Raw genomic sequence first — 12,708 nt, forward strand, 5'->3', positions numbered from 1 at the left:
GAACCTCCTTTCATTGAGTCCATACAAAGCCTTATTTTAAAAAATTTACATATTTATAGAACTTCAAACCCTCTCCCAACAGGCAGGGTCAGATTTGCTTATTGAAAAAATAAATTTGAAACTCATGTAATCGCCAAATATTACTTGCAGTTAGATGCCACGAGGGGTTTACTTGGAGTATCTCTCCGAATTCTGCTTCTTAATTGATATTCATAATTTAGATTGTTTTGAAATGGGGTTACCATATCATTAAAGAGCTTTGTTTTATTTCTAATAAACATATCAATTTTGGTTTTGAATGGTGAGAGGAAAGGCAAAAGAATAAAAAATATATATATCATCGACGAATTTCACACATTATCAGCCACTCAAATTCCTCAAAATCAGTACCATCAAGCACCTTGAACCATTTCTCCTCTGAGGCCGTAATGGATCTTCCCTTTAATAATGTACAATCCCTGTTATCTCAAACTACATATTTACAATCTCAAATCCTTCGCACAAAAAGAATGAAAAAGAAAAATCAAAAGAATAGCAAACAATGGAAGCAAAATGGCTTCCTCAGAATTCATCTTCATCAGATCCACTAGAAGATGATGTCCTAGAGTTATCGGACAAGAAATGTGCAGGAAGATTGGGAAACTTAGCAATTGCCCTCCTTGGGGTCATATGTGTCGGCGATGACCCGGCACTGGACTCTGGCGTCCTTTGCTTCTGCTGCAAATTCCTTGCGATATCAATGCATACTTGATCTACCATGCTCAAGAAATCCTTCACAATAACAAACAGATGCAGTGGTCCCTCCTTAGCAGAGGCCCCTGCCTGATAATACTCTGTCGTTCTCTTCACCAATTCCATCACTCTCTTTTGCTCCTCTGCCACCACCTTCAGCTCCTCGGCCGCTTGCTCGAGAAATCCTTTCATTGAGACCTCGAAACCATCACCACCACATTTGCCGACCACCACTGCCTTCACCTTTCCTACCTTTGCTGAAAGGAGCTCGCAACCAAAGTTGAGTAAGTCAGGGTCCAACCCAGCAGCCTTCTTCACATTTGAGAATTCCACGCTGATGCCACCGACCACTGGTAGGCCGAGCCTCAGGTACTCCACCTCTCTGTCGTCCTTCTCCATGGAGGAGCTTGATGGTGGTGCCCGTCGGTGGAAGCTATTGTCGCGGTTTAGCACGCAACGCTTGCCCTCGGCACGGACCACTTCCTGCACCACAAAGAGGAGCAGTGTGGTCTTCCCATCAGTGCTCTTCACATCAGACAGCTTACACAACGCAGCGAGGTTGAAGGCCTGAGCATTTCCCCGTGCAGTGCCAGCGTTCAGACGATTTCCAGCTTTCAGCACCGCCTCCAACAGCTTTAGGAACAAACCCCGATTGCGAAGCTCTTTGCAACCAGATTCCAAAGTTTGCAAAGTTTCCTTTATGCTGAGGATCTCCGCGTCATAGGACGACTTAAAGAGCAAGGCGTCAATACGATGGAAGGCTGAGGGGATGGTGGAGAGTAGGCCAACAAGGAAAGACGCCGTGTCTGCAAGTCTGGACCTGTCACCCTCAAACTGAGTGAGGGAGGCGATTTCTTCCTGTGTGAGAGCAATTCGAGAGAGCTTCTCAAGGGTGTCAGTGGAGAGGCCGCAGCCGGTGAGTAGAGCATCAGAGATCTCGGCACGGGTAGCATCAAGGGATCGGAGGACGATGGCAACATTTTGTGATTTCCGGGGGTCAAGAATGGAGATGGTGGCTGGGGCTGAGGATTCATCGGCCCCCACGGCAGAGGAAGAGCTCTGGTTCTTGCCAGCTGGCGTCCTCCGATTGGTGGCCACATATCCGAAAAGAGCTTCCATCAACTCATCATCAAAGCTGTTTGAAGAGTGAGAGATCATCAGTTTCAGTACAAGCATGTCGAATCTGGTTTTGGTAAAAACTATAGTATAACATTTGGGAACGAATTCCTCAGGATTTCAGGAAAATTATGGTATCCAAGACATCAATGTCCATGAATTGATGAATAGTGGGACCACCAATACAAAACAAAACCTTTTTTTTTGTTTTTGGTAGTTTAGCCTGGAATCGAACTTGAGATATAGTGCTGTCAGTTGTTAACTATTCAAGCCCAAGCCGGATTTTGACCAAAATAAAACTTGTTTTTAAGGGATTGTCTACAAAGAGACTATTTATCTTTTGTAGTCACAATCATTCTTGTTTCTTAAATTTCAAAATGGGTGGTTGTAAGAGTGTCATTAAAAACAATATTCCAAAAAAAAAAAAAAAAAAAATCTCAGGCTTTGTGACTCACCCAAGCCCTCCAATTTGATATTTAATGAATGGTAATGATTGTGACCTCCATGTACCAAAGATGAATAATATCTTTGTAGACAATCCCTGTTTCTAATGCTATGTGTGATTTTTTTTTTTTTTTCAAGATCTATATCACAACCCTGTGACAAAGGTAATGGACCAACACTATGAAGTTTTTTTTTTTCCAAATCTTTATCACAACCGTGACAAAGGCAATGGGCCTACACTTTCAAAAAAAAAGAGAAAAAAGCCCTGGAACTAAGGACTTCTGTTTTGACTGTAGTCTACACCCCCTAGTCATGTACATATCGCCCTTCAAGAATTTCTAATCGGTCCCAACTTTATTATTTTCAATGGAAATTCAATTTTCCTGCAGCTTCATTAATTCCACGTGCTTGCGGATGGCTACTATTGAGAAACAGCAAGAGAAGGAGTCCTAAGTTGGAAATTGTGAATTCCTCATATTTGTTTTCGTGAAAACTTTGTGCTAGGGCCTGGGAAAGTTTGTTACCCAAGAGTGCTTTTCCACCACCAGGGAAAGGCTATTCACATTTAAGTGGGGATGACAATGGATATGACTAGACCTGGAGTTGACGGGTCGTTTTTTGGGTATGGTCCAAATTTTGGACCTAAATACTATTAGGATCCGGTAGGATTGGACCTATACCTCTACAGCTGTACCCATAGTCATAGCGTATATGATGATAAATAAATAAAAGAAAAAAAAAAGCAAAAGCATAAACATAAGGTGACAAATATTTGGGTCTGGGTGTAGATAGACCCGATCCATTGCTACCCCTAAATTCAAATAGGTGGAATGCCTCTTTTTTCAAATTTTAATGTCCAAGGAAAAAGTTGGAAACATGTTTTCCCAATAGCTACACTAACTACCACTTTTAAAAAAAAAAAAAAAAAAACATGGGAAAGTGGGAGTCCAATAGGGAAGAAACATTTAGAAAGCTCTTCTCGACAAAGCAAATGTGGATGTGCGGAAATGTTCGTTGTGGTTGCAAAAAGCATGTCGCTAATTTACCTCATTCAAATATGAAAAACATTTATATAAGGTTGTAATTTTATATTATAGAAGTAAGGTCAATCTCAAAATTCTAGCAAAAAAGAAGGCTTCCCTGGGAAACATTTAAATTGATTATATTGACCTCAAGATAAATGGTTACAAAAGACGATATTTTTTTTTTTTTTTAAATATTAAAAATATTGTACTTTACATCAAGTTAACTGGACAGTTTGTTTACAAGATTTTCAATTTCTTAGATTTCCTCAATTTACACCAATTTTAGAAACTTAAATTCATTTTATATAAAGTGGAACATGGATTTTCAAGCTATGATGTTTGATTACTCACGCGAGCCAGTTCGGACTCTCCTAAGCAACTCAGACACTCAACCTGGCTAGAGCCAGTTCGGACTCTCCTAAGTAACTCAGACTCTCAACCTAGCCAGCCCGAGTATCTTCGAGTTGGATGTTCAACACAGGAATCTCAAACAAAATTAAATTTTTTTTTAATAATAATAATAATAAAAAAAAAGCTTGTTAAATCGATTGAAGAAAAAACTTTCTCAAATTCCAAAAGAAAAATCCCGGATAAGTAGAAAAAAGAATAAGATTAAGACACAATTGTAAAATATAAAATAAATAAAACTATTTTCAATTTAAAAAATGAAAAAGATTTTCCTATTAATTTCGCAAAAAAAAAAAAGAAAAGAAAACAGAAAAATTGAAGAGAGAAGTCGGGGAGAAAGTGACTACCGGAAAGAACCACCACCGATCTTATCCCAAACCATGGAATGCTCAGTGTTGGCCGTCGTCAGCTTATCCCAATGCAGCGGCTTCAACTTTGCCTGCCCATCCCCACCACCTCCACTCTCTGCCCTTCCCTCAACCCCTTTTCCAGCCACAGGCGGGGCTGGTGGCCTCCCAACAGCGCCGGCACTCCTTGCCGCAGGACGCGGCGGTGGAGGACCCCTCCCTGGTGGTGGTGGCAATGGTGGCGTCCCCACTTTTGGCAATGGCGGAGGAGGTGGCGCAGCAGCCTTGGGCTTGGGTGGTGGAGGAGGAGGAGGAGCTTTAGGTGGAGGTGGAGGAGCTGTAGGTGGAGGTGGAGGAGGTGGTGATGCTGAGGTGGTAGGCTTAGCCACAGGAGGTGGCGGAGTTGAATTGGCAGGTCTAGAAGGAGGCCGTGTTGACGTGGCAGCTGCAATAACGGCGGCAGCTGCGGCTGCGGCTGCGCCACCTCTGCCTTCTCCAACTTCTGGCAAAGAAGAAGAAGAGGAGGTTTGATGCATAGGGATCAGAGGAATCCTCTGAATCTCTCCAACACCAGGCCTCACAACGTCACCTCCACTCAGTAAGGCCCTCTCGTCATGCTCCTCTCCCTCTTCAAGCTTTTTCCAATAGAGAACATCGAGCCCATTTTCATCTACTATAAGCCCTTTTACGGTTCCTTCTACCCTTTTAAAAGCTTCAGCGCCAGGCATACCAGCCCCCGGTGGTGCAGCCGGTGGAGGAGCGGTGCTGGCCACATTTTTCCGGCGCCTCGCCACCACTTGCCGGCCAAAACAGAAGACAATCCCTGCGAAACACAGGGTTCCAGCTGCCGTCGCAAAAACAGCCGTGACAACCGCCCCAGTTTCGCGGGAATCTCTCCCCTGCGGTGGCTGAAAAGGGGTCAAAGTTTCCGGAGAAGCTGGTGAAGGCCGTGGAGGTGGAGGCGGAGGCGAAGGCGGAGGAGGAGAGGGAGGGGCGGGGCCGTCAACGGCGGGAGTAGAACCAGAGGGGAAGACGGTCTCGAGGTTTTGCGCGGCGGAAGAGGAGGGGTGGGGAGTGGAGGAGATGAGGAGGAGAAAGAGGAGACAGATTGGAGCCATGAGAGAGACAAGAAAATTGGGGAGAGATGAGTTGTTGCAGATAAATTAGGGTTAGGGTTTGGAGGCCGGGATTGATTATCGGTTTTGGTAGGCGTTTGACTGAGCAAGAAGGTGATTCAGGGGCCATGAATGAGGAAAAGAGAGAGAGATGCGTCTGAAGCTTTCAAAGGGTGGTTCGTTACGCGGTCCCTTTTCTTATTTTGGCTCCCTAATCTTCCTATCAATCTGATTCTCTCAATGCCTTTGTTACAGCCCTTTATTCCCCCTACAATATCCAAAATGCCCTCAAAGGACACCTCTCACCTTTTTGGAAATTTTTTGGTACATTTGCTCCGTGTCAAAATATTTTATAAAATATATTTTTACGTAGAAAAATTCTCTCTCATGCGTTTACAAAGATGCATTTGACCCCCAATTAGTGTGAAAATGTTCTCGCAGGATGGATTTTTTCACATGAAAATATTTTTCAAAACATATTTTTGTTGATAAGTGTGCATGGCCATGGGCCTCTAAAGTGCAATTTCTCTCCCTTAAAAGCCTCTCTATTTTAAAGATAAGCATTAAATTATAAGAGAGAGAAAGTATCGTTATTTAACGGTTGGAAAGTAACCACCCACTTCACAGGATTACAGGGCCACTTTTTTTAAGAGGAAGCCAAACATTGGAGAACGGCCTCCTCCATCCCTCTTTAAAAAAGTTTTCATGGCAATAGAGAGGTATACAAAAATTTACAGAGTTCTTATAGTCCTGGTAAAAGCTTGATTTTTACAATCAATAGTCTCACGACACTGCTCCTAATCCTGGGAGTGGGTTCATATTTTCTTTCAAGAGTTCAACAATCTTTATATGAAACAGATATGCCCAAGAAAGTAAGATAAAGATATGGACCCAAAGAATGGACAATTTTGCGTTTTCTTGGACATACGATTCCGATTTGACTTCTCAATTTTTAAAACACTTGCTCTTAAGTATGAGCTGATTCCATCAACTCTATATCTTTCTACCAAGGATACGGTTTGTATAGAGCCGAGGCTCTAAACAATCAAAGTAAAACACCCCTTCAAATAGTGTCAAGAAATGTGATTTTAATACTTGAAATCTTTGTGATAGCCTTAAAATACATTTTCATCTTTAATTATAAAATTTAAAGCTTAAAAAATAGTGTAGATCGAGCAGATTTATGAAAACGTGAAAATTTTGAAATTTTACAGTAGAAAAATGCATTTCAAAATGGATTTTTTCAAACCATGAAATCCATTTTTTTTCTCATGTCCACGCATTTTAATGGAATCAAAACAAGCTCTTCTAGTGAAATTTTTTAAGTAGGCTCTAATTTGATTGTTTAGCGCCTCGGTTCTATATAAACTTTTTCTTTCTATCAGTAGGGTCAACATTTTTGTGATTATAAAATGAATTACGTCAATATGATAAAAAAATTTGACAAATTTTCACCAAGCAACTCCATTTCGGAAAATATATTGTCCCACTACATTTCAAGGTATGGGTACATAAGATATAAGTAATAAGAGCAGAGGATATTTTAGGGCAATTTTGTTTTTACGTATCGCGTAGCTAGCCCGACGTCGTTTACTCCGTCGTCTTGGCTGGCGTCGGCCCTCGTCTCACTGTGCGGCCGACCTCCAATTTCCGCCTCGTGTTATTGGTGAATGAATGAATAGAATAAAGATTAAAGAATGGAAATATCAAGGTTGGTAAGGCTTTGAGAGGGAGGTTCCAATGTCGCTTTTGAGAATAGACAATATTTGGCCAAGCCGTCAGGCTGGCAACGGGCCGGGCGGTTTGACCCTAAAAAACTATAGATCCAGGTTGGCCCGAGAGCAGGGGTGCGGCCAGTCCTCAGCTCAGCTTAGATTTTTTTTTTCTTTTTTTTTAGTGATTTATTTTTTTTTATTTTATTTTTTTAAATACGAAATGTTTTGTTTATGGGCGAACATTATAAAGAAATTCAGTCAACCCGCTTTCTTTCTTTTTTTTTTCTTTTTAAAATTACCTTTTAGTATGAGGATGAAATCCTCGATCCAAACTTTAATTTCCTTTTCCTTTTTTTTCGTTACCAAGGTAGTGCCTCAAACTGTATGGTAGTGCTCTACTAGCGAAAAACTAAAAAGATAAAAATAAAATTTGGTTCGAGGATGTCTACGGATAAAGGGGCAAGTTTGGAAAAAAAGTTGGTTGATTGCCTTTTTTTTGTAATTTCTACCTATAAATGAAACATTTTATATTTTAAGATTTTTTTTTAAGGTCTATACGTAAATTACTCTATATTTTTTGGTCTTGTCCAGCCTAACAAGGGCCGTTATGTGCTTAAGCTGGCCGGGCCTAGGCCAAGCCCATTACCAACCTTACGAGCCGTATGTACTTGTTCTGATCGAAGATTGAAAAAGGTTAAATGATAAGGAAAGGATGATTAGGTCTCCAAAATGAGAGAAATTAATAAAAATATAGACAAGCAGTTGTGAGAGTTGAGAGGTTTTAAAAGGTCAAAGTCCACGGATATAACTTTGTCTCTTAAAATGAACTCGAACAACTCCATCTTCAACTTGTCCATTTCAAGCAACATACACTCCAACAACTCCATCCTTTCTCTTGCTTATTCCGTGCAATGCACATAAGCGTGAGGCCGGAAAGAATCAAATTAAGGCGCACCTCAAATATTTATTAGAAAAGATTGTTTCGATGCTCAAAAATTTTCCAAATCGATCATCTCCACAGTGTGAATATGAGAAAAGACATATTTCAACCCTTGAAAATAATGCATCTTATAATGTATTTCTAGACTGTCAATTTTCAAGTGTTCACATATTTGCTCGATTTGCATTATTTTTTAAGCTTTAAATTTTATAATTAGAGATGAAATTAAATTTTTAAGCCATTACAGAGATTTTTAGGAGTGAAACAACATCTTTTGATATTATTTAACGATGCACATTACTTTGATTGTTTAGGGCCACAGTCTTATACAAACCACACCCTTTATGTAAAGAGGAATGATTTTGAATAAGAGAGAAATCAGGGTTGAATAAATTAAAAATAGAACAATTAGGAAGAGGCGCCAGGTATAGAAATTTGCATAGATTAATGAAATAAACACCAGAATACAAAAGTTTACTAACTTTCTCACAAGTTACAAAACATAATTTTTTCTATGCACACACCAAAAAAAAAAAAAAAAAAAACATATTTAATCTTATATATTATTTATTATTATTTTCTCTCTCTTTTATAAGACCCTCAATAAAAGGTACCAATCCATCTAGAAAGTAGATAAGCTAAAACCCATGAAATACTCATAGAATATTATCTCCTAATCCCCATAGAAGGTACCTATCCATCACACATGATTTCTATAGAAATATGTAACCATTGTAGCATTCTCCTACATCATATTTTCATTTTGATCAATTTCACTTTAAAAATATGTTGGCCATCAAATACAAGTTAACACATAATCTCAGGCCCCAAATATTTTTTTTTGTTCTATGTAAGCTTTCCCTTTTGAATGAAAGTCAACATATTTGGTGGATTTTTTTCTATAAGAATTTTGTAGTAAAATCTTCTATCCCATCACGAATAAAGTGATCAATAAGTTTAGTCCTACCATGCAAACCTGGATTCCTTGTTAGAAACTAAAGAATTTTGATATGAGGCTTTGTAAATAACTTGTCAAGCTAAAATGCATATTTGGATACTTCAGCAAGTGACATAGGTTAGCATCTATGGGAAATGAGCCCATCAAAGAATGAAACTTCAACAATCATTTAACTACACCATCTGCAAAGGAAAAAGTGTACTAAGATGTAGACCTTAGATCTGAGTACATGCAAAATCTCTAGCAACATATACAACTACTTCAAATTACTTCCTATTGAAATAAATATCTCTATGAACATATACAACTACTTCCAATTATATCCTTTTGTAATAAATATCTGTATCATGAGTTCTTTAGGAATTATGTAGGATCCACTCCATTGTAGTCTAGTGATCACAGTTAAGATTTGCCATGGATCTACTTACAATTTCTAGTACTTGTGTAAATTTATGTATGCTGCTAATTGTAACAATCATAAAACTCCGAACTGCGGATAAATTGGGTACTAAAAAAACCTGCATCTTCTCTACTATAATATTAAGAGATTAAATGGAAAAAGACTTACTATACACAAGAAAGGGGGTACCAGGTGGTTTAGCATTTTGCATATTAAAGCGCCACAAACCTTTATCCACACAATTGTTTTGAGTTGAATAGATTTTATTATTGTTACTTCCGCTTAACACTCATCCTATGAATTCGATTATGGTTCCAAATTCCTTATGTTTAAATTATCCAGCCAGATGAGCTTTAAATAGTACAATATTGTTTGTATTTGGGTATGCGATAATTATGTCATCGACATATGCTAACAAGATAGTAAATCTTCTATAACTATAACTGCAAGTTCAACTTGATGGAATCAAATCAATTATATGAACACCTCAGTGTCTGCTTCAGCCTAGACAATAATATCTCTATCCTATGAACCAAATTACCTTACATTCCCCAACATGACCCTATAGTTGGGTTCTAAAAGTTACCTCCCCAACGAAACCTTGTGCTAAAAAATAGTTTCCACAGTTAATTATTCTAATTCTAAATAAAAAACAACAACTATAGTCAAAACAACTCGATTAGTTCTCTTACAGACAAATTTTCACCAAATTCAATGCCTAACTTTTCAATATAGCCTTTCGTAATCAATCAACTTTTGAATTTTTCAACAATCTCATCAAGACATTGCTTGTAACTAACGACCTAACCCAACAAATTATGATTTGGCCTTTTAGAAATTCGACGAGGTCTGCTTTATTTTTTTACAGGGTCTTTTCCTTCTCCATGGATACTCTCCATTAATTAGTTCCATCGACCTCACATGACACATAGCAAGAAATTGACGTACTTTCTTTTTTAGGCAAGCATGAGATATCACATGGTTATTGAACTTCATAAGAGCCCTTTTAGGTATTTTCAATCATCTCAATTTAACAACACCAAGACAATCTTCTAACTCTTATTCAATTTCAAGTTCTTATGAGTGTATTCTAAAGAAGTTTAGAGAGAGAAAGGAACTTTTGAAAAGACAATTGTGCCCCATACATTGGTGGGTGTTTCATCATATTAGTTATACTTGGTAAAGGAATATAACTCATGTACAATGTGCATTAGGATAACAAGCACTATACCATGACAATTATGTAATATACATTTTTCTATCTTGGTACATTCTCTCAAAGTTTCTTTGCATGTGTTGTGATCACCTTAAAAAGAAATGTCAACATCTCTACCTTGTGGCCTTTTCAAAAACTGGCCTTTTCAAAAACTAGGAGTGCTGGATTTTATTTCTATTATTCCATCTCAAAATCGATGAGGGAGACATCTAAGTCTGAGTTGGAAGCAGAGATTTTGAATAATATCATGTGGGAGATAGTTGGTGAAGAGATGTACTCCTTGATTGCGAAAGGAAACAAAATGAATGGCAAGACCTTAAAGCACCCTTCACAAAATGATAGTATAACTCAATGCACTTGGTCTGTGCATGAAAAACATGATTAACTGTCATATAGAGAACACTAGTATTATTATAGAAAAGTGTTGGTGGTTAAGAAAGAAGCACCCTAATGTCACAAAGAATAAAAGAAAACCAAGTTAATTATGTAGCAGTGGATGCCATAGATCGGTATTCAGCTTCAACACTCGAATGGCCATAATCAATGTTTCTTGTTACTCCAAGATATATAGTTGAAACCAAGATGGGTACAGAAAACCAATGGTTAAATGGCGAGTGTTTGGACAACCTTCCTAGTCTACATCAAAGAACTAGTAGATAAGAAGTGCATACCAAAAGATTGTGTATCATTATGATAATGAATAATCTACTTAACTTCCTGAAAATATGCAATTGAAGGGGCATGTATGATGTAACACATTGTATTAATATTGTGGAAAATATTCGACAGTGTTACAGTAACGTATTAGAGTGCTTCAATAAAGAGAAGAGTTAGGAAATGGATAAAAAATTCCATTAACATTATTATTGGCTGCAATTAGTTTCAAAATAGATTTAGCATCAAGCATCCGAGTATGATCAAGAAGATCTTGGGCATATTTAATTTGCGATGAAAAAATTCCACTAGGAAAATAAGATATACTTATGGCAAGAAAATAGCAAAGAGGTCCCAGATCTTTCATAGCAAATTCTCTTTCAAAGGATAAAAATCATTCTAGAATATTTGAATTATCATATGTGACAATGATATCATCAATATAGAGGAGAAGGATAATTGTACCTTGAGGAGAGTGATAAATCAATAGAGATAAGCCATTTATACTACAATAATAGATATGCACTAAATTGATCAAACTAGGCCCGAGGTGCTTGCTTGAGACCATATAATACCCTTTCAATTTACAAACATGATTTGGATATTCTAAACTGACAAAGTCCAGAGGTTGCTCCATAAACATAGGTTCGTTAGAGAAGCCATACAGAAGTGTATTTTTCACATCAAGCTATTTAATAGGCCAATAGCATGATTGGATATTTAAGAGAAGTCAACTTCAGCAACCTTATTATATCCTTTAACAATCAGTCCGGCCTTAAATCTCTCTAAACTGCCATTTGACTTTAGTCTAGTCTTTAATGACAACCAACAACATTCATACCTGGATGACGCAAAACTAGTTCCCAAGTGGAATTAATGTATGGGGCTTCAATTTCCTATTCTGTCGCACGATGCCAACTTAGATGACTCAAACTTAGATTATGGAGTTAAGTTCAACGAGAAAGAGATTCAATTATAGCAACATTTGAGACTACTATGGAGGACTGTAGGATCCAAGGTTTTCGAGTACCATGTTCAGTTCTTATGACCATATGATGACAAGGAGGCTCATAAATATTTGAGAAAATAGATGAAAGAGAATTAGCTCTATTGATTTCTTGATTGGCATAATTTTCATCATTCAAGGTTGGTGTAACGTCTTACATAAGACCATGAGTATGAGGGACATCATCTTAGACCCCTAGCACTGGTGTTATGGTGATGATATCTTTCTCTCTAGGAGAGGCTGGAAAGCTACCAGTCTAAAGAGGCAAAGCACAACCTTGATTAGCAGGCACATCTGAAGCATCCTTTGTTGGTGGTTGATGTAGAGGTAATAAATTATGAAAGGAATACGTTTGTACTCTAGGTTCACAACACTCAAACTATTCTGCATAAGTAGAGAAATCCCCTTCAACCTGAGTATTATCAAACAAAGAATTATGATTAACACGAGGATGAATATTTTTATTAAATACAATAGGTCTAGAGATATAGACTCGTCGCATGGGTGGATGCAGACATCTATATCCTTTATGTTGAATACTATGTCTTAAAAATATACATTAAAGAGAGAGGAGACTAAATTTGTTTGTACTATAATTTTAAAGATTTGAAAAACACCTACAATCAATTCTC

The 12,708-nt window shown here is 38.0% G+C and overlaps 1 protein-coding gene across 1 annotated transcript; it reads right to left on the reverse strand.

The window, feature by feature from the left end:
* Window positions 1-373: 373 nt before the first annotated feature.
* Window positions 374-5,417, reverse strand: FH8 (formin 8). The gene is made up of 2 exons (XM_006856854.4): window positions 4,073-5,417; window positions 374-1,867 (listed from the first exon to the last, which is right to left on the reverse strand). The coding sequence occupies exons 1-2, from the start codon at window positions 5,188-5,190 to the stop codon at window positions 562-564; spliced, it is 2,424 nt and encodes an 807-aa protein (XP_006856916.2). The 5' UTR covers window positions 5,191-5,417; the 3' UTR covers window positions 374-561.
* Window positions 5,418-12,708: the final 7,291 nt, after the last annotated feature.

This window comes from Amborella trichopoda, chromosome 10 (assembly GCF_054954075.1).
Source record: "Amborella trichopoda isolate Santa Cruz 75 chromosome 10, AtrichopodaSantaCruz75HAP2 v2.0, whole genome shotgun sequence".
Classification (NCBI taxonomy): domain Eukaryota; kingdom Viridiplantae; phylum Streptophyta; class Magnoliopsida; order Amborellales; family Amborellaceae; genus Amborella; species Amborella trichopoda.